The sequence below is a fragment of the Anopheles stephensi genome, chromosome 2 (genome assembly GCF_013141755.1).
Source record: "Anopheles stephensi strain Indian chromosome 2, UCI_ANSTEP_V1.0, whole genome shotgun sequence".
Classification (NCBI taxonomy): Eukaryota; Metazoa; Arthropoda; class Insecta; order Diptera; family Culicidae; genus Anopheles; species Anopheles stephensi.
The window spans coordinates 33,904,021-33,931,346 of NC_050202.1; the positions used below are offsets into that span (position 1 = coordinate 33,904,021).

The 27,326-nt window shown below is 40.5% G+C and overlaps 1 protein-coding gene across 1 annotated transcript; it reads left to right on the top strand.

Annotated features, from left to right (window-relative positions):
• The first annotated feature begins 9,913 nt into the window (after positions 1-9,913).
• LOC118507447 lies at positions 9,914-14,584 on the top strand. Its single transcript, XM_036045931.1, has 3 exons — positions 9,914-12,392; positions 12,971-13,572; positions 14,194-14,584. The coding sequence occupies exons 1-3, from the start codon at positions 10,437-10,439 to the stop codon at positions 14,582-14,584; spliced, it is 2,949 nt and encodes a 982-aa protein (XP_035901824.1). The 5' UTR covers positions 9,914-10,436.
• Positions 14,585-27,326: the final 12,742 nt, after the last annotated feature.

Genomic DNA, 27,326 nt, shown 5'->3' on the forward strand with positions numbered 1-27,326 from the left:
TTTCGAACCTCACTAGCATTTATTCCCAATCTGCTCGTTAAAGGATCTTGCTACACGTGCCGGCTTCTATTAAATTTCGGCACTATGTTAAATCGTTCAATGCTTTTTTTTGGTTTATTGCACAAAAAACTACTCGAGTGCTCAATACATTAACATTATTCCAATGCGTTGATGATCTACATTCATATGCCAACTGTTGTTCATAGAGTCAAAAATATCACCCAGTATGTAAAATAAATTGTAAGATATTTAAGTAACAAAACTTGTTTTTATATTCATGCACAACGGCCCCGCCGTAATGCTACAAAACGATAATCTTATCTAGTAAAAATAAAATTAGCAATACTTCACTGGCAACTCATGGTTTCATAATATAGCAGAGGTTAATTATGTCAAACCCGATGTTGGTTTAATTTTCATTTTACAGATACAATTTCTTTATTACTTAATTAATCCTGATTTAGATACCGAATCACAATACAGGGCTCATGCTGTTCCTAAGTTACATCAACGCTCTCACCATCATCCCATCCCTCAAATGGGATGTACAGCCGAAAGTGACGCCAGTTGTGTCCGACCAAATACCAAGTTATAAATTTTTATTAAAGCATGAAACATCGGCCTGAATAACTAAATCATTTACATTTTATGAAACATTACGTTTCATAAATGTTTAAAGCAAAAGAAAAACTATTCCAAGTAATTTTTGTTCCAATTTTTGTGAAACCAAATCTACACATATGTACGCTCCAAAAAGTGGAATGCGAATGGTCTGATGTTTCTAACATATGAAATGTCATGAAAGATTTTTATCCAAAGCCTTCTCAGTCGTGTTTATTCGTCGCGTATCATTCAGCCACGTGTTTACTGAGAATTTTCTGAAAGTATTTTCATACTAAATGTTAATGGCTAATCCACCCTTTTCTTCTTGCGGCAAAAGGCGCTGCCGGGTGATGTGAAAGATATTCATTAACAAATTCTACTTTTTCAAACATTTACTGCTAGGTGTGTTGTAGCTCTGTTATTCTTAATTCTTGGGTATAGCTTGGTTGCAATTCATTATGGCTATGAGACGAATTTTTTAAATGAGTCTCTATAAAATGTAAATCTTGTTAAAGAAACAATAAATTTAATTCAAAATCAATAATCTCGCATTGTTTATTGCTACACTTTGCCAAAACCATTTGAATTTAATTTTTTCTGCGTATATGGTAGGTATGAGAATAAGATTTATAGTAGTTTTTATGCCGATAGGTGATCTATAAGTCGGATCATACTGTGCTACCTTATGCTCCGCTATTAGAGACTATATTGCAAACAAATGAAAAAAATATATAAATAAAACACACACGCAAGGTTGTTTGAAATATTTATTTTACTAACAATTTAAGTTGAATCGATACAATTTTGAAAAATTAAAATGCATTTTTTTCATTTGGTAATCATGTACTTCAGAACATCAAGGAGTCAAAAATTTCGTGAATGCAGCAGAAAAGTTGATATTCATCAAGCATATCTATGTGCACCAGTTTTGAATTGGTCTCTTGTTTTTTTGAGAAACGTTTTAAACCATCTTCATAAGCTATTATTTATTTTTTTATTCATGAAAAGCTTTTATTTATTTGTCGGTGTACAAATATAAGTTATACACGCTTGAGATGAGAAACACAATGGAGGGTTAAATTACCATGCAAATTCACAATTATGTGTTAGGTTAATTATTGTAGGTTGTAGTATCCATCTCCAAACATGTAAATATTATTTACAAGGGACAGATAAGTGGTTCAGATATTGCCTTATAAGAGTTATACTAACAACTGTTTGTTCTAAAATAAATCATTAAAAAGTTGTGAAAAATCATAAAACATTTTATTTTTACATACACCTGTTATACTTACGTCACAATTCTACACACAGATTAATTATTCCTTTTTTGCACTATTAAAATGTATCAAAACTAAAATTGATGGAAACCAAAGATTTTTGTTTTTGGATGAATACATAAGCGTAGAGATCATTTGACATTTTAAAAATATAGATTTCCACGAGTACCTTTCGGAATCGGAAACCTCCCATATAAGAGCAAAAACAATTTTCAGAAAGCTAAACCTATAGAAAGTAAAGTATAATACAGCAATAAAGTTTCAGGAATTCATCAAAATTAACAGCTTTTAAAACACAACTAACTTCATACGAACTTAAGGGTTTTTTTGTTTTGCTTCTAGAAAAGACTCAAATATTGAAGGAGTGGAGTGCCTAGCTCGCTTTGATTGACTGAGTATTTTGCTCTATTTTAATCAGTAAATTATTTTTAAGTATTTCTATAAAAGTGTATTGTGTTATTTTCTCACTACATTCTTGATTTGAGCTATTCATGTAAACCGATTGTTTGCACCTTATAGGCAACTGGCATGCCATTTCCGAAGGCGGTCACGATCGAATGAATTGATGGAATGCATGCTATGGGTCTAGAATATGAATAAAGATCCCTCAAAAAAGAAAAATCAAGCAGTGTACACGTTTCTTACAACACCTCTCAAGACATTATTCTTAGATTTCTCCGCGGCTCTCCCCCGAAGTATATTGATAAGATAATTTAATAAATTATTCCATATTTTTCCAACTTTTTGAGCATCTTCCATGCCAAATCCAATTTTGAAAATATATAAGGAAGGCCTTATAAAAAACTGGAATGAATGTTGAATAAAAATGAATGTATTATTAAAAATTTAAAAAAATTAAAACAAAATCGTCGATTGTAAAAACTTAAACCAAAATTCACAATTCCTTACTCGTCTATTTGGCCTTCTATAGCTTTCTATGATTTTTGTTACCGGTAACTGGATGATAGTCAGTCTTGCACACCCCCGGACCGCACCAATAGCATTATAGCATGCCACAAAAAGCACGATACGTCACTATCACATTTAGCTATCACATCAAACTTTTGTTTTATTCCCAAAAACAGATGCTTGTTAAGTTTGATTAGTCAGATGAAACGTATCGTAGACATGAGCTCTATTTAAAAATTAATTTATATTAAGAATAACTAAATCAGGATAGAATTCAATATTTATAATTACAACAACCCGTAAAGACATGCTTCGCGTATATGGTACGACATTTTGTGAATGATTCGGTGAAAAACCAGTCAGTAAATAATCAGTTGACGTTTGAACGAGGCATAACTTACATCAAAATTCTTCTTTGTTCCGATATATACGTTATATTGCATTTTCAAGGCATATGTTCGAGGTTGAAACCATGTATTCAACCGCTTACCAGTTCATGTAAATAATATTTATATATTTAGAGATGGATACTACAACCTGGCCGAATGCCGAAATAATAATGAACTCGAGGGTTTTTTTTGGTATTTGCATGGTAGTATTAACCACTCCATTGCCTTTCTGCGTCCAAGTAATTATAACTAGCATTTGTATATACGCTAAGAAATAATAGCTTATGGAGAGGGTTGAATGCATTTCTTAAAAAATAAGAGACAATACAGAAAAGTCTCAAATACATATACAGGAAGAATATCAATGTTTCTGCTGTAATTAGGACACTCCTTCTTGCCCTGAGAATCATGTATAGAATACAAAAAAAGTTCCCCAGTATCTCGTCTGGTAATGTGGTACATAGAGAAGCATAGCAAACTAATAACTACAGCAAACATTATTGTCATTCTTACCATAGGTGTACTAAAAATTAAATTAAAATCGGTAGAACTATTATCGTGGAATTTTGAAGTAGAAACTTAAATCAGACACTTAATCGACAGTATAAATTTTAAATTACTGACTGAATTCCTTAATACTTGCTGAAAACATAGTCTTTAATGAACAACCTCGATTCCCATCACGAAATGCCACCAACCTATAGGAGCCAAGCATAGAGTCGGATTTAGAATAACACAACTAAGAGTAAATGATTGGGAAACTTGGATTTGTTAATGAATATCTTTCACATTACCCGGAAGCGCTTTTTGCCGGAAGAAGAAAAGGTTGGATTAACCATTAACATTTTGTAGAAAATACTTTCAGAAAATTCTCAGTAAACACGTGGCTGAATGATACGCGACGAATAGCATGGAGGAATAGCATGAGCCCTCTTTTGTGACTCGGTATCTAAATCAGAACTGAGGGACATATGTACCATAGGTGTTGTTAAAAAGATCGATAGGTGTGGCCCAGGAGACAAACATATGAGCGCCAAATTTCGGCATTTTTTTAGAGCATTTTTGTGAAATAATCGGTAATAAACTAGTAACAGTAATATCGAAATAATTAAAATTGTATTCATTTACTTATTTATTTGCGTTAAAGAAATTGTAGATGTAACATGAAAAATGAACTTAAACAATTAATCTATGCTTTATTATGAAACCATGTGTTGCGAGTGAAGTATTGTTAATTTTATTTTTACTCGATATGATTAACGTTTTGTAGCAATACGGCCAGGCCGTTGTACATAAATTTTAAAAAAAGTTTTGTTACTTTAATATCTTACAATTTATTTTACATAAAAGGTGTTATTCTTGACACTATGGACAACAGTTGGCATATATATGTATTACATCCAATCATTGTAATAAAGTAAGGTCGAGAGGTTTTTTGAGCGATAAAACAAAAAAACAGATTGAATGATTGAACGTTGCTCCGCAATTTAATAAAGGCCAGCACGTGTAGAAAAAAGGATGGAAAGAAATTAAAAGTAGTCTGATGTATAAGGACAGGCTGTCCGTCTTATTCAACTATGAGCTCCTTTTCAGCAAGCACAAGGTCCACTGTTAGGTGCTAGTTGTTGAGCCAGTAAGCTAGCCGGTCCGTTTGATTAACGTACGACTGCTTAACGGTTCGAAATATGGTTTACACAAAAACGAAGCAGAAATTATTTAATCACAAATATGAATTTCGTTATGCACACATTAAGCCTAAGTCTAAATAGGATAAACGGCTTCGGATGTGTCACACTAAAAGATGTTTTAAACACGACCACGTTAGGTGTACGATTACATCTTTTATTACTGATTAATCTCACATATAATTTATCACGGGTTTTATACATACATATTTTGTCTGCATGCAAGTGCATAATCATACAATGGTGTCATAAGGTGCACATGCTGGCTGCACACCGATTCCTTTTAATAAAGAACAGGGGCTCTTCTCCGGTTTAGCCAAAGGTTAGCAACATCCAGGAGCTAACATATTCTGCTCCATAATCCGGCAGCAAACATCCAACGGGATGCTGCTGCTTCCGGCGGCGGAAAAAAAATCAGTAGCACATTGTACCACAAGAACACCAGTATGAAACGCATACTGATAGAATTTAAGGGCTGTTAAGGCGCATCGTCATAGATGCTAGCGCAGGTTACGGTGCGGCCACTGTTGCTATAAACAGCCACCTCTGCATCCTCCGGTAACAAACATCCGACCGGCAGTTGAACCGGTCCGCAGCAAAGCAGCAAAGTTTCCACGCGCAGCCCAAACTCGTTTTCACCAAATGTATGCGACATATCATTGACGTATCGTAGAATATAACTGAAACAATTTAAAACAGCAACCAATATAGGCGCTTCATTAGTCTCAAATCATAAAAAAGGTCGAGGAAAATGAACGATCACTTCCCTGCCCAATAACAATCCAAATGCAAAATGTAAACAAACATCTCCCCTCCGATTGACAAAACACGCATCGCGTGTGCAATAGACCTGACCATTTTCGAACTGTCAAATCTTTGTTTGGGACTCTATTTTACCTTTTTTCGTTATGTCACTGTAGCAGAGTCGAGCTGTCATCCGGTGCGCGTGGTGCTCTGTGCAAAGTGCGCTTTTTATTTGGTTAAAAAAGGGCGTAAAATTGTGCTTGATTCACCAGATTTTGTGCACAATGCAGGTAAAATGGCAAGTTTTACTGTACAAAAGTGAAAACGGCTCCAAAATCGGTGAAATAACGTGTATATAAGTGGCCCATGGTTCCAGCACATAAGTGCGGTAAGCAGACTCAGATGGACACAGTTTTCCCGGTGATAGTGAACCGATCGGAGCGCGGTTTGTGTTTCAGTTCAGTGATAAATGGCCAATAAAGTGGTTTCAGTGAAGAAACGGTGCATTTCCGCTGCTTTTGGGACGAAATGTAGCGCGTGTAAGTTGTAGGCCACACAAACAACAACAACAGCCGTCAAAGTTGGTTGTCACACAATTTCTCGGGAAATCCCCGATTTCTCGAGTTTGGAAGTGAGTGAAAACGGTCGATAGATAAGGTGGCCAAAATGTTGCGCAAGCCGAAAACGGGGTAAAAATCGGCCAATTAGTGCGAAAGCTACGTGGTCCAAAAAGTGCATCAATCGTGGGATGGTGGGGGTGATGCAGTGTCGGGTGTGTGTTTTTGCGGCCAATTTCGCGCGGATCGGTCCGGAAGCGGTCCTTTCGGGTGTGGTAGTGTGCAATCAATTGATCGAACCCAAAAAACCGCAGTGAAAAACGTCTTAAGTAGGCTAAATAAGTGAAAAAACGGAGGTGGCAGAAGTGTGACAGTAGTGTGACAGCACCACCACGTGGCGGATATACCGCGTTTAATGCAAAAGTGTAAATAACTTGCTCATTTATGGATAGAATTGAGTGCGGTTTGAATTGTAGTGATGTGAACCGAGTGTGCAATCCGTTTCCGTCGGAAAAACGGTGTAAATGCGGAAATTTATGGAAATTTTTAGGCCGACGGCTTTCCGGCTTCCGAATTTTGACACAAGCAAAAACGGTTTCCCATCGGACAAAAATCTCCAGTACCCAAGCGACAAAAAATAAAACTGCTCAAATTGCAAGCAGCTTTTCTGGTAAAATCGGAAGTGTGTTCGGAATAGCTGTTGGTGGCTAGGAGGGTTTGCTGGGACATGTTGCAGTTGCTCGACTACTGGTCGAATATGGATGCTGGAGCCAAAAGTGCTAGGTATACTGTGATGTAAGATTATTCGTCACAGCGTCTCAATTGCTCGGTTTTTTTCGAGCTCTGTTTGAATTAATCAAAGCGTTTGCGAGTGCTGCTTTGTTATTTGAATTGTTCGGTAGCTTAAAAAACTGCTCTAAACTGCTCGAATATCCAGACAGGTGCAAATAGTACATGATATATACTTTGGAGTGTGTGTGTTTACTGGTTCACAGTGGCCCTAAGAGTAAAATGAAGTGTGCGATTAGTGCTCGATTCTTCAGGCACTGCTGGAGTGACACAAATTATCGGTAAGTGCGTGTTTTGTTGTTACTATCAAGGCTACTATTGCTAGTAATAGTTCAGAATATAACACTCCTCCCAACTTTAAATGAGATTGAATTCATTGCTAATATTCTGATTATTATTTCATTTGCCTAGCTTTTATCCTCTTTGATCTGCGTAGTTTAGGCGAGGATGATTCTCTGCTTTATCTTTTTGAATGCATATTTTCTCTTCCGGTAGGTACTTTAGTTTCATTATTTCCTGTCGCAGTATCAGTCATTGATATAGGTATAGGCAAAGTAGGGTGAAATTCATCTGAGAGCTGAGCAGCACGAATCTGATTGGTATGCTCCATTCTAACATTCCACTGTAAATTAATTGAGTAAGTGCTAGGACTTTTTTTCTCGATTACCATCGCGGGTATCCACCTAACAATATCTTCTTGATGATTCCTATACAAAGTTTTGTCTCCACGGCTATAGGTATGATGAGTGGGTCTAACTGGTTTCGTTACACTGTTAGTGTTAGGATTTTAACTGGATTGTTTGTATTTAGTAATGTGCGAGGCACATAGTTAAACAATAATGAAGATAGAGTTTTGCCAGTGGACGTAGATGGAGTATTACGATAAGGAAACAGAATCTTGGTAATCTTTTTCTAAAGTGGTATTGGTTTTAATCGCTCATCTATCAGATACCTTTTCAACACGTTCTTGATCGTCTGTACTCCCGTCCCCGCTAGTCCGTTGGATTGAGGGTGATAAGGAGGAGATTGCAATACTTTGAAATTATTTGAATTACACGCATGTATCAACCCAGATGAGTTGAAAGGTGGACCATTATCCGAACACACGTCAGAAGGCAACCCAAAATACGTATACATTTCTTCCAATCGTTCCAATACACTCTCCGTACACGTTCTTCGTAGTATTTTCACATCTATAAATTTTGAATAGGCATCCACTATTATCAGAAAGGTATTTCCATCAAAATGAAATAAATCCAAATGGATTCTTTAGAATGCATGAGTGGCTAGAGGCCATCTAGACGTAACTATTTCCCTTGGTACCTTTTGCGTTTTTTGACACGCGGGGCACGACTTTAAAAAATTCACAATATCTTTATCAAACCCTTTCTACCAAAAATATGATCGTCCGATCATTTTCATTCTGATAACCCGATCATGATTTTAATGTAGTTTCTCCAGCACACGGCGTTGAAGGGCCTTGGGTACCACTACACGATCCTTAAAATAAAGACAATCATTTTCTATTTAAAAATTATGTCTAATCATTGCATATTGCTTAATTTCTTCCACTACTTCTCTAGGCCAACCGGTTTGTTTGAACCGGTCATTTTGAGCAGTTAAACGATCACAGCATCTCTGTGCTGCTCCTTTATTATCTCTTCGATACCAATAAATCCATGTGCTTTACATTCAGTAACTGATATGTGCTCAATCCGGTTTTCAGTTGGCAACGGTAAACGAGATAACGCATTGGCATTACTAATACATGTTCCAGGCCTATACTGTAAAAATAACAAATTATTTTGTCTTATTACTCCTATAGCGTAGTACATCTATCTGTGCAATATAGAAATTGCCACAGCAGAAGAACTCTTGTGTGGGTTAAACATTTGTTTGAACGCAGAACTATCGGTAACGAGAGTAAAACTCGTACCATGCAAATACTTGTGATTTTTTTGTTGTTGTTCCAAATACAACTGCTAATGCTTCTTTATGTATTTGCCCGTAATTTTGCTGTGCGGGTGTCAGTGTTGATGACGCAAAATACACAGGCTTCTCCAATTGTCCCGCTAAGAGAGATAAAATAGCACCAACTTCGTACGGAGTGGCATCCGTAGTTAGTATTAGTGGCTTTTTTGGATCATACGGCTCTAATCCATCATTGGAGATCAACAATTCTTTACACTTTTTAAATGCGTTTTCACACTCGAATGACCACGAGAATCTATTTTCTCTCCTTAACAATTTATATAACGGATGTAATTCCAACGACAGATTTGGCTAAAATTTTGTGGAAGTAGTTCAAAAGACCAAAGAACGGCTGTAATTTCTTAAGAACGACTATATCTTTAGGTGCTGGAGCAAGACAGATTGCTTCCACTTTAGTTTAACATGGACGAATTCCGTCAGATGTGAGCATGAAACCGAGATGTTCAATTTCTGTTTCAAAAAATCGCGATCTGGCCCAATATATTCGCACTTTATGCTTATTTACTTAATCCAACACATGGAATAAATTTTCCTTGCATTCATGTAGCGTACTGCCACCAATAAGGAAATCATCTAAATACGGAATAGATTTTGTTCCTAGCAAAATTTGATCTATTATGGACTGAAATACTGAGGGCGCCGAACTTATCCCAAATGGCAGTACCTAGTAACTCTTGACATGTGCGTGACAATCGTACTTGGAGAAAGGCTCCCTGTTGAATTTGGATAATTAGTATAATTAATTAATTTGCATGAAAATATTTTGAATTGTTATTGCATGAAAAATTAAACAACACTTGACAACACTACGAGCAGAGAGTATAAACCAGACGCCAATGTAAGAAAAGTGAACTAGAGTAATTGAATTATGTACAAATCTGACGGTTGAATAAACATTACAAAAGCAACTTCCAAACGCATCACACATATCCAATTATCCGCTCCAGTTTTAGAAATTCCCAAATATCACAAGTTTCCTCCCTTCACGACTGGTGTAATTTATACATTTGGTCCTTCGAACCGGATCGGTGAAAGGAAGCATTACGTGCAGTGAAACTTGCAGCAGGACACTACGTGTTCACAGATTTGGGAATAAACGGCACTACGTACCGTTTATGTACAGTGGTGATTCAAAGTGTGATATTTCTCCGTTTAAACCCGTTGTGTTTATCATAACCTTTGGTTGCCCCGCTATCACGGGCAAAGGAGACGTTTGTGAAGTGTTCGTGAAGATTACATCGTGTCGCGAACAAGGAACAAAAAAGCGAGTTCGATCGGAACGCGTAAGAAAACCGACGCCACCCACGCCATTTCAAATTTGGCACCCATAACTGCAACGACACCCATTGCGTTTTCAAATTTGCGCCATTCGAAATTTGGTTTTGCGTACAAGTTGCATCCAAGTTACAGTGAGATTATCCTACGCGCCAAAAAGTTGCATCCAAGTTACAGTGAGATTATCCTACGCACCAAAAATTCAAAGGGAAAATGGCGAAACATTTAAAAACGTTTCAACTGAAAAAACGCCAAGCTGCCGAGCTAATTAAAACCGTGGAACAGTTCACCAGTGAATATACCGATGATAGAGTGAGTGAAGTATCAGTGTGTCTAGACCAGCTGGAAAGGTATTACGAAGATTTTCTCCAGGCAAGCGCGAAAGTTTCGGAGCTAGATGAGGATGGCGCGGAAACGTATGTGGCGGAACGTTGCGAAATGGACACGCGTTACCGACGCGTGAAGGGTTTCCTTCTACGAAGGCAACCCTCGAACCCGGGTGTGAGTGATTCGGTGTTGATCGCGAATTCAACGATGAATACTACGGGACGATCGAGTGCTGTGAATGTGCGTCTGCCGAAAATCGAATTACCTACGTTTGATGGTGATTCTACCAAGTGGCTTACTTTCCGGGACCGATTTGTAGCTATGATTGATTCTTCCGCGGACATTCCTAACATCATGAAGCTGCAATATCTGCTGTCGTCGTTAAAGGGTGATGCTGGATTGCTCTTCGAGCATACCACCTTAACAGCAGATAATTACGACGTGACGTGGACTGCTTTGCTGAAGCGATACGACAACCCGCGTACGCTTGTTCGCGAGTACTACCGGAAGATTCATCACCTACCGACAGTGAGCCGTGAAAGGGTGGATGAATTGGCGCAGCTCGTGGATGAATTCACGCGGCACGTGAACGGGCTGAAGAAACTCGACGAGCCCGTTGAGTACTGGGATACGCCGCTCGCCAACCTCTTGCTGATGAAACTGGACACGGCGACCATCTTGGCTTGGGAAAACCATTCAGCACAGCACACGAAAGATAAGTACAAGGAGTTAGTAGATTTCCTTCATAGTCGTGTCCGAATCCTTAAGTCAACGCGTGAGTTTTCCCATACTGAACTAAATACGAGAATGGTGGCCGGTAGCAAAAAAATATTCGAACATAGACCAAGGTTGGTGGGTAACACAGCGACGACAGGAAGGGCAATACCGCATATGTCAGCGCCACAGCCACCACAACCACCGTGCATTTTTGGTTGCACGGAGGCTCACCATTTGCGGGTTTGTCCGGAATTCGCAAATAAGGACGTACCCCAACGGCGGGAAATCGCAACACGAGAACGGCTGTGTTGGAATCGCCTGAATCGTCATCACCAAGTGAGGGATTGCCGCTCGTCGTACCGGTGCACTACGTGCAAGGCACGACACCATTCACTACTACATGTGAATTCAGCGGTGACCATGGCTGCGCAATCCGATGAGGAAATGGTTCTTTTGGAAACGGTCCTTCTCCAGCTCGTGGATGATCACGGCAACACGTATGATGCGCGGGCACTTCTCGATTCGGGATCGATGTGCAATTTCATTTCCGAAACCATGGCGCAGCGATTGCTAACACCATTTTCAAAGGTAGACGTTGCCATATCTGGTATAGGGCAACAGATGCAGCACGTCAAGGGTTCCATTACAGCGGTCGTTCAATCGAAAGGGGCTGACTTCTCTACAACAATGGAATTCCTTGTACTAAAGACTCCGTCGGCAGATCTTCCAACCACACCGATAAACGTAGAGTCGTGGTTCCTCCCGAATATAAAGTTGGCTGATCCTACTTTCCACGTCCCCGGAAAAGTAGATTTGGTTATTGGCGGAGATACATTTTGGGAACTACACACTGGAAGGAAGCGGTCACTGGGCGAAGGAAAACCATGGTTGTTGGAGACACCGTTTGGATGGGCGATCTCTGGGAATATTTCCCGTTGTTCTGGGCCCAATTTGCGGTTGTGTCACCTGGCAACCAATGAAGGTGACATTGCAGCTTCGCTACAACGGTTCTGGGAGGCTGAGAGCATTTTAGAAGGCCCTGCGTTGTCTTTGGAAGAAGACCTGTGTGAGAAGTATTATGCTTCCACGACTACGCGAAATGCTCAAGGTCGCTATGTCGTGTCGTTGCCGCGAAATACCAAACCGGAGAAAGTCCTGGGTTTGTCAAGGGATATAGCAGATCGGCGTTTGTTGGGAGTTGAACGGCGGCTAAAGGCCAATCCTGTAATGGAAAAGGAGTATAAAAGGTTCATGGTAGAATACGAGCAGTTGGGACACATGGTGAAACTCACCGAACCTGTCGACGATAGTGAGCCGCACTGCTACATCCCTCATCATGCCGTGATTAAGGAGTCGAGTTCTTCAACCAAGGTTCGTGTTGTTTTCGATGCATCCTGCAAAACAACATCGGGCTACTCCTTGAACGACATCTACTCATTGGCCCAACGGTACAAGATGATCTGCTCACAATCATCTTGCGATTCAGGAAGCATTCTGTCGCATTAGTGGCAGACGGGGAGAAGATGTACAGGCAGATCCTGCATTATGAAAAAGATCGAAAACTGCTACGCATTCGATATCGGGAACGTTCAACCGAACCAATAGCAACGTATGAGCTACAAACGGTGACCTACGGTACCGCATCAGCTCCGTTCTTGGCCACTCGTACGTTGCAACAAATCGCGCATGACAACAAACAGGAGTACCCCAAAGCCGTAGACCCGGTTCTGCATGATTTTTATGTGGATGACTTGCTGACTGGTGCAGCAAGTGTTTCAGAAGCCATCGAGACACGTAAACAGATATCATCGATGTTGGAATCAGCGGGCTTCTCACTAAAGAAATGGGCGTTGAACATACCGGCTGCGCTTGATGGTGTTCCAAGCGCCGATTTGGCCATCAAATCAGTTCTAGACTGGCAAGAAGACCAAGCAGTCTCAACACTGGGCTTGGTTTGGGAACCATTCAACGATATGTTTCGGTTTCGTGTGGATTTGCCACCCCCTGCAGAAGAGCTGACACGATGCCTGGTGTTATCATACACGGCCAGAATCTTCGATCCTCTTGGTCTGTTGGGACCAACGGTGATACTCGCCAAGAGGTTCCTGCAACGCCTATGGGGATTGAAGCACGAGGGGAAGACGCTGGACTGGAATCGTCCGCTACCAGCGGAGATTCAGGAAGAGTGGAGGAGGTTCCACTCAACGCTCTATGTGTTACGCGAACTGCGAGTACCTCGATTGGTGGCACATAGCAATCCGGAAAGGCTGCAGCTGCATCTCTTCGCGGATGCATCTCAAGGAGCGTATGGAGCATGTTGTTACGTACGCTCGGATTCGACACGGGGCTCTACGGTTAGATTGCTAGCGGCTAAGTCCAAGGTGGTGTCCCTCTCAAACACACATTCCATCGCCAGATTAGAACTGTGTGCAGCACGGCTAGCAGTACACCTGTTCCAGAAGGTGATTCGAGCACTCAACGTTTCATCGTCGACGGTTATCTGTTGGACAGATTCCATGACCGTCATGCATTGGCTCAAATCATCACCTCGTCGATGGAAGCCGTTTGTCGCCAACAGGGTGGCGCAAATACAAGAGGAGACCCGAATTTCATGCTGGCGTCATGTTCCTGGTAGCGATAACCCGGCGGATGATATATCGCGCGGGTTGAGGCCCGAAGAGTTACTGCAGTGCGAGCGATGGTGGCAGGGGCCACGTTGGTTATCCTACGGACAGGAAGAGTGACCGGTGGAACCAGTACTCGCGAAAGAGAACGAGACGGACATCGAGGAGCGGTTAGCGGTGTCCAAAATAGTCATCACCTCTACGACGAGTGACTTTAGCAACACACTTTTCGCACGTTATTCCTCGTACGGCAGGTTGCGAAGGGTTGTTGCTTATTGCTTGCGAATCCTCTCCAACCTCAGGGTGAGCAAGTCAACGTCGATCAACAGCGTCAAGCGGAATACGGACATGAAGACGCTATTGAGTTCCGTTCCACCGCTTACAGCGGCGGAGTTGCAGGATGCGGAACTGAGGTTGTGTCAACGGGCACAACATGATTCGTTTGCGGAGGAGATGGACGACCTGAAACGAGGAAAGCTGGTGAGCGGAAGGTCGAGACTAAAGTGGTTGTCTCCATACCTCGACCCAAAGGGTGTGTTACGCGTCGGTGGCCGGCTTGGTAACGCCAACATACCAGAGTCAACCAAACATCCGATTGTCCTCGCTGCATCACATCGGCTGTCGACACTACTGGTCGAGAACACTCATCATCAAAAGATCAAAAGATGCACGCGGGGCAACAATTCATGTTAGCAACGATCCGGCAGAAGTTTTGGTTGATTGGGGGCTGAAACTTAGCAAAGAGCGTGTACCATCGATGCCACACATGCTTTCGGAACAAGCCAACGCTGGTGAAACAGGCGGTAGCTGATTTGCCTAAGTCACGAGTGACACCAACGCGACCGTTTGCCGTCAGCGGCGTCGACTACTGTGGGCCGTTTTTGTTAAAGTCGACCGTCCGCAACCGAAGCCCAACGAAGGCATACATCGCGACATTCGTATGTTTCGCGACAAGGGCAGTCCATATCGAGCTGGTGAGTGATCTCACATCGACTGCTTTCCTATCAGCACTACGTCGCTTTGTCGCGAGACGTGGTAAAGTAGCCGAATTGCATTCGGACAATGTAACGACGTTCAAGGGCGCGGCACACTAGTTGCATCGCATCTATAGGATGCTGAAAATCGATGAGGGTGATAGAAGAGCGATCTTTGATTGGTGCGCAGAGAACGAACTGGTATGGAAGTTTATCCCCCCGCGTGCGCCTCATTTTGGAGGACTTTGGGAAGCGGCAGTTAAGTCCGCTAAAAGGCATCTGTTAAAGACGATAGGAGTTAGAAGTGTGACGCAAGAAAATATGCTTACCCTTCTGGCACAAGTTGAGCTTTGTTTAAATTCGCGTCCATTGATACCAATATCAGATAAGCCAACAGATTTGGAAGCACTAACCCCGGGCCATTTCTTGATAGGGAGTAGCATGCAGGCGGTACCACAAGTAGATCTTAGCAAGGTTTCTCCGAACCGTTTGAAGGAGTACCAATTAGTGCAAAGGCAGATGCAAGAGATTTGGGCACGGTGGTACCCAGAATATCTACAGCAGCTACATGCCAGGGCAAAGCACGCGAACAATACACCGGTGAAGCTAGAAGTGAACCAATTAGTGATCGTGAAAGAAGACAATACCCCACCTGCAGTTTGGCCAAAAGGGCGAATAACAGCTTTGCACCCAGGAAAAGACGGTGTAGTGAGAGTAGTAACTTTACGAGTGGGCACAGGAAAAGAAATTGTTCGAGCCGTCAGCAGAATTGCGTTACTACCCAATCCAATCGAACAGAGAGGTTAGAACAGAAGAAGGATATACGTGGGAAATAGTAAACAACCATTGTTGACATTTGGAGCTTCAAGTCAAGTTAAGTTTACACGTCGATCACATAGTTTCATGCATTTAAAAGAATTTTTTTTGGTGGCCGGAATGTTGAATTTGGATAATTAGTATAATTAATTAATTTGCATGAAAATATTTTGAATTGTTATTGCATGAAAAATAAACAACACTTGACAACACTACGAGCAGAGAGTATAAACCAGACGCCAATGTAAGAAAAATGAACTAGAGTAATTGAATTATGTACAAATCTGACGGTTGAATAAACATTACAAAAGCAACTTCCAAACGCATCACACATATCCAATTATCCGCTCCAGTTTTAGAAATTCCCAAATATCACAAGTTTCCTCCCTTCACGACCGGTGTAATTTATACACTGCTCAAATTGCAAGCAGCTTTTCTGGTGAAATCGGAAGTGTGTTCGGAATAGCTGTTGGTGGCTGGGAGGGTTTGCTGGGACATGTTGCAGTTGCTCGACAACTGCCCGACTACTGCTCGAATATGGATGCTGAAGACAAAAGTGCCAGGTATACTGTGATGTAAGATTATTCGTCACAACGTCTCAATGAGTGGATTTGAGTTGGCGAAAAGTGCTCGATTTTTTTCGAGCGCTGTTTGAATTAATCAAAGCGTTTGCGAGTGCTGCTTTGTTATTTGAATTGTTCGGTAGCTTAAAAAACTGCTCTAAACTGATCAAATATTCAGACAGGTGCAAATAGTGCATGATATATACTTTGGAGTGTGTGTGTTTACTGGGTCAGAGTAGCTCTAAGAGTAAAATGAAGTGTGCGATAAGTGCTCGATTGTTAAGCACTGCTGGAGTGACACAAATTATCGGTAAGTGCGTGTTTTGTTGTTACTACCAAGGCTACTATTGCTAGTAATAGTTCAGAATATAACACTCCTCCCAACTTTAAATGAGATTTTATTCATTTCTAATATTCTGATTATTCTTTCATTTGCCTAGCTTTTATCCTCTTTGATCTGCGTAGTTTAGGCGAGGATGATTCACTGCTTTATCTTTTTAAATGCATATTTTCTCTTCTAGTAGGTACTCTAGTTTCATTATTTCCTGTCGTAGCATCAGTCATTGATATAGGTATAGGCAAAGTAGGGTGAAATTCATCTGAGAGCTGAGCAGCACGAATCTGATTGGTATGCACAATTCTAACATTCCACTGTAAATTAATTAAGTGCTAGGACTTCTTTTCTCTAATACCATCGCGGGTATCCACCTAACAATATCTTCTTGATGATTTCTATATAATATTGTGTCTCCACGGCTATGGGTATGATGAGTGGGTCTAACTGGTTTCGTTACACTGTTAGTGTTAGGATCTTAACTGGATTGCTCGTATTCAGTAATGTGCGAGGCACATAGTTAAACAAGTACATGGAGTATTACGATAACTTAAAAGATTCTTGGTAATCTTTTTCTGAAGTGGTGGTATTGGTTTTAATCGCTCACCTATCAGATACTTTTTCAAGACATTCTTGATCGTCTGTACCCCCCTCTCCGCCAGTTCGTTGAATGGAGGGTGATAAAAAGGAGATTTCAATACTTTTATATTATTTGAATTACACGCATGTATAAACCCAGATGAGTTGAAAGGTGGACCATTATCCGAACACACCTCAGAAGGCAACCCAAAATACGTATACATTTCTTCCAATCGTTCCAATACACTCTCCGTACACGTTCTTCGTAGTATTTTCACATTTATAAATTTTGAATAGGTATCCATTATTATCAGAAAGGTATTTCCATCAAAATGAAATAAATCCAAATGGATTCTTTGGAATGCATGAGTGGCTAGAGGCCATCTAGACGTAACTATTTCCTTTGGTACGTTTTGCGTTTATTGACACATGGGGCATGACTTTAAAAAATTCACAATATCTTTATCAAACCCTTTCTACCAAAAATATGATCGTCCGATCATTTTCATTCAGATTACCCGATCATGATTTTCATGTAGTTTATCCAGCACACGGCGTTGAAGGGCCTTGGGTACCACTACACGATTCTCAAAATAAAGACAATCATTTTCTATTTCAAAATTGTGTCTGGTCATTGCATATTGCTTAACTTCTTCCACTACTTCTTTAGGCCAACCGGTTTGTGTCATTTTGAGCAGTTCAACGATCACAGCGTCTTTGTGCTGATCCTCTTTTATCTCTTCGATACCAATAAATCCATGTACTTTAATTTCAGTAACTGATATGTGCTCAATCCGGTTTTCAGTTGGCAACGGTAAACGAGATAACGCATCGGCAATTCTAATACATTTACCAGGCCTTTGTACTACGCTATAGGAGTAATTAGACAAAATGACAGCCCATGTGTCAGAGTGCTTTCACCGCTGATAGCGAACGGACGTGTATCAGATAGCTCCAGTGAAACAAGTAATATTAACAGAGTGATTACAGTCAAACAAAGCCAAAGCTTTTGCTCGGACTACCATGGGCCGGGCCAAAGGATCTTCAACCAAGAGGCTTGCTTCCATGCCTCTTAGTGCGTTCCATAAATCTGTGGTTAGCCATCCCTCAAAATCGGTTAAAATAGCGGATACAAATCCGTTTGGTATTCTGGAATCCATCGCCGATGATGAAATTGAGGTGAACACGCATATGCAACACGTTAAAACGGTTAAATCAACGAAACAACAACAACCAATAACCGTGGCGAGCACCAACGTTGCAGATGTGCACAAAAAAATAATTGAGATATACCACCAACGTTACATTCAAAGGAATAGTAGTGCGAACGGATTCCATCGACAATCACAAAAAACTACTGAGCCACTTTAAAAAGATAGGTCTCAGTTTCCACTCTTATCAGCTCGTAGAAGATAAGACAACGAAAATAGTCCTGCTCGGGCTGCTAGACATGCCCATCGAGAATTTACAAAAAATTCTGTTCGAAGAGAAATTAACTCCGGTGGCAATAAAGAAGTTGGCCATGAAGCAGAAGCGTTACGATGAGCAAGCTGCGTACTTGCTACACTTCAGTAAAGGGACGGTGGAACTCAAAGTGCTCCGTACGATTACTGCACTTGACCACCAGAAAGTGAGCTGGAAATATTACTCAAATAAAAACGGCGTAATGCAATGCAAAAATTGCCAGAACTTCGGTCACGGCGGTGACAATTGTTTTAGACAGCCTAAGTGTATCAAATGCGGTGAAACACATACATCTTCGACATGCCCGTTAGCGAAAGAATGTGAGGACGGTATAATACCGACGCACAAGTTAAAGTGTGCGAACTGTGGCGGTAACCACACAGCCAACTACACGGGCTGTCCTAACAGAAAAAAGTTCGAAGCTACGCAGACAAGCCGACGCACTACCACATCTCAAACAAGGCAGGTAACGCTCTCGCATAATAACTTTCCTCTCCTGAATAACCCAAACTCTTCCCAGTCCCAGTACCAAAGAACAGAAAAAACATATAATCCAAACACACGCATTCCCCAGTCGGCATCATACGCAGATGTTACCAATACTGGTCAAAAAGATCTCTTCGGACCAGATGAGCTGGCGCTAATAATTACAGAAACGTTTTCTAATCTTCGAAATTGTTCCTCCAAAGAAGACCAAATCATGGTTGTATTTAAAATAGTTCAAAAATTCTGTTTCCCATGAAATGGCTAATACAACCAATATGAAAATTTCATTCTGGAATGCAAATAGCATTTCAACTAAAAAACTAGACCTACTTAATTTTCTTCACGTTCACTCAATAGATGTTATGGCAATCACAGAAACATTTCTAAAACCTGGTCAGCGTTTTAGCATGCCAAACTACCTAGTTTATAGGTTGGATCGTTTGGACGGACCAAAAAGCGGAGCACTATTACTAGTAAAAAGTAGCATGAAGCATGAGCTGTTGCCTGGTTTTAACCTGGATATAATTGAAGCCATTGGAGTAAAAATATTTGTGAATAGCACTCCTATAACTATAATTTCCGCATACCATCCTGGAGGAAATACTAATATAGATAGCTTCAAAAAAGACATTAAAAAGCTAACTAGTAGAGCCAATAATTATTTCATTTGTGGAGATCTTAACGCAAGGCACAGAATGTGGAACTGCGCATCTGCTAACAAAGCTGGAAAATCCCTATTTGAGGAAATTCAAAAAGGTCAATTTTCTATATGCTTTCCTAATTCTCCTACTTATATTCCATCAAACTCTAACTTCATGCCGTCTACATTAGATGTAGTTTTAACAAACAACAATTTAAACATTTCTGATCCGATCACTCTCTCGGAACTAACTTCCGATCATTTACCGGTTTATTTTCAAATCGAAAACACATCCGCTGTTAATAAACCGGATAAACAAATATATGACTATTCCAAAGCCAATTGGCATTTGTACAAAACAGTTTTGAAAAATAGTATTAACACAAATGAATTGGATCAAAGTATGATGGATCAAACTTCGCAAATTGACGAGTTAATAACTAAAGTTACAGATGCCATTCACGCAGCCCATAATATTGCTGTCCCACGCACAACACCGGGAAAATATAATATTATAATACCTGATAATGTTTTGTCACTCATCAAAATTCGCAATAAATTCAGGAAAAAATGGCAACGACATAGGCATAATTCAACGTTCAAATTGACTTATCTCTGGCTTAAAGCGACCATTCAATCCAAATTGAACATAGTTCGAAACGATGCTTGGTCAAACAATCTTGAAGCAATTAATAACGCACCAAATAATAATAACAATAATAGCAGAATGTGGCAATTAGTTAAAACATTGAAAAATGAACCCAATACTATCCAACCACTTAAAAAGGATGGGCATCTTCTTTTGACCTCAAAAGAGAAATGCGAGGCCATTAAATTACACTTTGAAAATGCACATAAAATAACCAGCCGATTTGTCAGTCCATTAGAAAATAAAGTAAGGACAGCAGTGGACAATTTTCTTCGTACTCACCCAATTCCAGAATTCAACCCTACAGATTTCATAAAACCTAGCGATATTATCAAAACAATCAGAAACTTGAAAAGTAAAAAATCAACCGGACTAGACCAAATAAATAACAAAATGCTAAAACATCTTCCCAAAAACATAGTCGTTACCATAAATTTTATAATGAACAGTTCACTTAAGCTGGGGTATTTCCCGAACAGTTGGAAAACGGCAAAAGTAGTTCCCATACCTAAAATAGGAAAAGATCTCAGTATTGCCTCAAATTATCGACCAATAAGTTTACTTAGCTGCCTAGGAAAACTATTTGAAAAACTCATTTCTACGAAACTACGAACACATGTCGAAAGACTTAACATAATACCAAAAGCTCAATACGGATTTCAACCTGGTTTATCTACAACCCATCAACTAGATAGACTGAAAACTAACATAGTAAATAATATAAGTTTAAAAAAATCTACAGGTCTCGTACTGCTCGACATTGAAAAGGCTTTTGATACCATTTGGTTCAACGGATTGACTGCCAAACTTATAAAACTCCAGTTTCCCAACTATTTAATCCACATAATAAGAAGTTTCATTACAAATAGGAAAAATAAAGTATTCATTCACTCCTGTCAGTTCACAATCATACACCCCCTGTGCCGGGGTTCCACAGGGAAGCGTTATATCTCCACTTTTATTTAATATATACATTTCCGATATTCCAAAAATGAAAAATTGTCAGCAATATCTCTATGCCGACGACGTCGCCATAGCAGCATCCGGAAAAAGATCCAATACAATAATTAACACTTTGAATTCCGCTCTTAAAGCATACACTAGTTACTGTCAAAAATGGAAATTAAAAATCAACAAAAGTAAAACTGAAGCCATCTTTTTCACTCGATTTACGTGTACAAAAAAAAACCCAACAGACTAGTACAGATATCCTATACAAACATCCCCTGGAAACAATCTGTGAGATATCTTGGAATGACTTTTGACAAAAGAATAACTTTCAAAGCACATATTGATTCCACAATTATAAAATGCACAAAAGTTTTTCGTAGCTTGTATAGCTTACTAAACAGAAAATCCAGGTTAAATCTAGACAATAAGCTCCTGTTATATGCTACAGTAATACGGCCTAATATTACCTATGCTTCTCCAGTATGGGATTCCTGCGCCAAAACACACAAACTTAGACTACAAAGAATTCAAAACAAGTGTCTGAAAAATATTTTAAATGTGCCACCTTGGTTCAGAACTAAAACACTGCATAGAATTTGTCAAATTCCTACCATTGCTGAGTTTAACAGTAAATTAGTTTATAATTACAAAGTAAGATGCCGAAACAACAATCTAAATATACATCATGCGTAATTTTTTTTTTCCTCTTCCAATCCTATTCATGATTCCAAAACTTCCATGAACCACTAACAATCCCAATTTTCTTAATCCCAAAACTTCCCTTTAGTTATTGAGAGCGTTAAAGCGATTTGAATGTTTAATGAATCATTATTTTGAAGTAAGAATTGGTCTGTAAAATTATTTAATATAGTAAGTAGGATTAAGTTTAAAATATTTTTTTTTCTTTCGTATTATGAAGTAGGTTTTACCGAAATTTTTCCTACTCCCAAATTTAAATCTGCACTTTGATCAAATAGCATTTAAACTGGTAAAGCCAAACTATGTTTTAAAATTAGTGAGGAAAATTTAAATTATTGAACCCACTATCAACAATATCTCAACAACTATTGTAAACAAATTTAAATTGAAATACATGAAGAATATACTACTACTACTACAGCCCATGTGTGCAATCTAGAAATTGCCACAGCAGAAGAACTCTTGTGTGGGTTAAACATTTGTTTGAACGCAGAACTATCGGTAACGAGAGTAAAACTCGTACCATACAAATACTTGTGATTTTTGTTTTGTTCCAAATACAACTGCTAATGCTTCTTTATGTATTTGCCCGTAATTTTGTTTTGCGGGTGTGAGTGTTGATGACGCAAAATACACAGGCTTCTCCAATTGTCCCACTAAGTGAGATAAAATAGCACCAACTCCGTACGGACTGGCATCCGTATTTAGTATTTGTGGCTTTTTGGATCATACGGCTCTAATACGTCATTGGAGATCAACAATTCTTTACACTTTTTAAATGCGTTTTCACACTCGACTGACCACGAGAATCTTCTTTCTCTCCTTAACAATTTATATAACGGATGTAATTCCAACGACAGATTTGGCTAAAATTTGTGGAAGTAGTTCAAAAGACCAAAGAACGGCTGTAATTTCTTAAGAACGACTATATATTTAGGTGCTGGAGCAAGACAGATTGCTTCCACTTTAGCTTGACATGGACGAATTCCGTCAGATGTGAGCATGAAACCGAGATGTTCAATTTCTGTTTCAAAAAATCGCGATCTGGCCCAATATATTCGCACTTTATGCTTATTTACTTAATCCAACACATGGAATAAATTTTCCTTGCATTCATGTAGCGTACTGCCACCAATAAGGATATCATCTAAATACGGAATAGGTTTTGTACCTAGCAAAATTTGATCTATTATAGAATGAAATACTGAGGGCGCCGAACTTATCCCAAATGGCATTCTTGTATACCTGAACAATCCACGGTGGGTATTTATGGTACATAACTCTTGAGCTGTGCGTGACAATCGTACATGGAGAAAGGCTCCCGTTAAATCGATTTTGCAAAAATAAATTGAAAATCTATAAATTTGCTAAGATGTCTTCAATAGCAGGCAACGGATAATGCTCCGTACAAATAAAGCGATTCAATGTAGCTTTCCCATCTAAACAAATTGTAATAGTGCCATCTTTTTTGGCGTAATTACGATTGGACTAGCCCACGTGGACGAACGAACAGGAACTATAATTCCCTTATTCACCATGCGATTTATTTCTTCTGCATTTTCGCGAAATTTGAACGGTACCGTGTATGGTCTATGCCAAATTGGTACAGCACCTTGTTTAAGAATAATATCTGCTGTAAAACCTTCTATTGCCTGACTGGCATCCCCAGAAAATACGTATGGGTATTGGTGTTCAATTTCAGACTTTCGACTGTGTTGAATAGAGACTAAGAGACGAGTAATTAAGACTTTCCAATTATCTCCATTCTGGCATTAGGACATCTAAGCTCGAGTGACCGAGGAGCGGTATAAGCATCTTCTTCTTCGCCGGTTCCAGAAAAAAACTGTAAAGTGAAACGAAATCTTCATACCTGTTTTTTACGCGTACTGGTAACTCTCTTATTGGACGAATAGTTTGCCCTGATACCGTTTGGAACACTCTTGTCGTCCCACGCATCGGAAGGTGAGATAGTTGCTCCTCGTACGTCTCTCTCGAAATCACCGTCTCGCACGCACCGGTGTCCACTTCGAACCGCACACGCACACCTTCAATCTCCAGATCCATCATTGCGGGTACATGCGTCCGCATTGTACTCGTACTGTTGGCACCGGCTCGAACGATTAAGTTGGTGATCCTCGTTCGTTGGTGATCGTTTTGGCTCGTAGTTTGCTGCGATATCATTCCGTCTCCTTCAACTAGTTCAGGCTGCACTGTTCCGTAGCTTCAACGAGTTCAGCAACCCGACTATGGTTTCGTCTCGTCCGACACAACGATGACACGTGACCAATATTACCGCATGCGTAACACTTCCATTGTTTGGCAGGACAGGTCTCGGGGCTATGATCTCTCTACCACAACGAAAGCATTTATTATCTCGATGCCTTGCTGGTAAAGAACGCGTAGACAAACGCTTGCTCTTTGTTACTGGCGTTCTATCCGACGCCTTCCACGATGGGCGTTGCTTGAACGCTGCCAATTTCGATGATCCTTGCATTTCTCTGCATTCCTGCTCCGTTGCTTCCCAACTTCTTCCAATCTCACAAGCTTTTTCAAACGTGAGATCACCTTCTGCTAGGAGCTTGGTTCGCAACCCGAAATTTTGCAATCCTGCGACGAATCGATCTCGTAGCGCTTGCGACAAAAACGTGCCGAAATCACACGATTGTGATAACGCTTTTATCTCGATGATGAACTCCGTTATTGTCTGGTTTGCTGCCTGTTCGCACTTGTGGTACTTGCAGCGTTCGGCCAATACGTTGACCTTTGGCGCTAAATGCTGCTTCAGCAGCTCGATCTGGTTCTTACACGTTTTTGAACACGGATCCTCTGGCGAACATATTCGATTGGTTATCGAATAAAGTGACGGTCCAGCCATTTTCACTAACATTGGCACTTTCTTGGTTTCTTCTACATCAATAACGATGAAGTATTGTTGCAGGCAACTAACATACTCGTCGAAATTCTCCCCGATCACAAACGGTTCCATGTGGCCGAACATAGACATAGCCAAATTTACTTTCATCATGCCTGACGTGGACGGTTTTGTTCTTCCTCGTTGGGCATCCTTTGTTGCCGTACACACCAGCACTACACTACCGACACTGATCTCCGACACGAGATTTACCGACAAATCGACGGATGAACTGCTTTACTATCGATTGACTTCACACGATGTACACAAAAGCAAAAGTTCCGTTCCCCGTTTATCCTTTTGAATCCTCGTCGCCAAAATTATGTTATGGTTGCGGGTAGTAACGGTGTGTTGATACTTTACTTTATGACATATAACGGAGAAAGAACGGTTTAATTAGTTTGACGAGGGCTTTTATACTAATACTACCTAAGATGTATGTGTGATCAAGGTGGAGCGCTTACTACTACTAAGGCTACTATTGCTAGTAATAGTTCTGACGAATTTTTAGAATGTTGCGAATTGCAACGCCTGACCAGCAATAAAAAGGAAGGCGAGTGGATTCATTAGTTTACTTTACTTTATTCTGCGAAACTAAAAATTCGTCCGCTTGGCCCGCTGGTCAGGATCAAAAAGAAAGATCCTTTCCTCGTTATCTCGATCGTCACGCCAGACCACGTCATCCTTCGCTTCGGGTCCGTCCGCCGATGCCGTCCGAAGCAACGCGCCCCCTCGTGGCCGGTAGCACAAGCTGACAAAAGGCGCGCGTGCCGTCCTCCAATGATCGCGTCGTTACCATAAAGTGACAAGTTCAGTATATAACAGAAACATACGTGGTACCCGAAGTAGAAGGATGTTAACTCACACAGTTACCCTACGATGGGGTTCTCGAAGCTAGTCAATTAAGATGTTGGGCTGAGCTCACCGGATGGTAAATTGAGGGTAATTTATGTTCAGGATAGCCGAGTTGTAACGTGCGGATGAATGTTACCCATTGTGTACACGAATAGACCTTTGCGACCTGGGCAAGGCGAACTGTCAGTGAAAATAAAGCCATTCTTTCGTGCGTTCTCTTCCAGTTCGGACCGAACAGAAACCTTCCGTCTCCCAAACATACGCCATAATTCCTTCCGAAAGCCTTCCGTGGATGTAACTCCGTTGTGATAACCGTCCGCCATCCAGGTTTACATTCGATGAACATGGTTCCGGTTCATTTTATGAGCAGGGTTCATTCAAAATGTAAACAAACAGAATCCAAACATAAACAAGTTATCCTCGAAATAGTTTGGAATTTCGTAAATCTTTTCCAGGAAGTTTCGTTAAAGAATATATTTACTAAAAAATGTTACGAAAACAGGGGAACCAGATAACTTGGGAAATGGTGCTGGTGCTCTGTCAAATTGACCGAAATTCACCTTCTAAATACATACACCTTGTTCTAAATACATACACCTTGTTCCAAATGCATACACCTTGGTTGAGCCTTGGCAGTGTTATGTCACTGTAGCAGTGTCGAGGTGTCATCCGGTGCGCGTAGCGCTCTGTGCAAAGTGCGCTCCGTTTTTATTTGGTTTAAAAAGGGCGTAAAATTGTGCTCGATCCACCAGATATTGTGCACAATGGAGGTAAAATGGCAAGTTTTACCGTACAAAAGTGAAAACGGCTCCAAAATCGGTGAAATAACGTGTATATAAGTGGCCCATGGTTCCAGCACATAAGTGCGGTAAGCAGACTCAGATGGACACAGTTTTCCCGGTGATAGTGAACCGATCGGAGCGCGGTTTGTGTTTCAGTTCAGTGATAAATGGCCATTTCAGTGGTTTCAGTGAAGAAACGGTGCATTTCCGCTGCTTTTAGGACGAAATGTAGCGCGTGTAGGCCACACAAACAACAACAACAGCCGTCAAGGTTGGTTGGTACACAATTTCTCGGGAAATCCCCAATTTCTCGAGTTTGGAAGTGAGTGAAAACGGTCGATAAGGTGGCCGAAATGTTGCGCAAGCCGACAACGGGGTAAAAATCGGCCAATTAGTGCGAATGCTACGTGGTCCAAAAAGTGCATCAGTGGTGGGGGAATGCAGTGTCGGGTGTGTGTTTTTGCGGTCAATTTCGCACGGATCTGTCCGGAAGCGGTCCTTTCCGGTGTGGTAGTGTGCAATCAATTGATCGAACCCAAAAAACCGCAGTGAAAAACGTCTTAAGTAGGCTAAATAAGTGAAAAAACGGAGGTGGCAGAAGTGTGACAGTAGTGTGACAGCACCACCACGTGGCGGATATACCGCGTTTAATGCAAAAGTGTAAATAACTTGCTCATTTATGGATCGAATTGAGTGCGGTTTGAATTGTATTGGTGTGAACCGAGTGTGCAA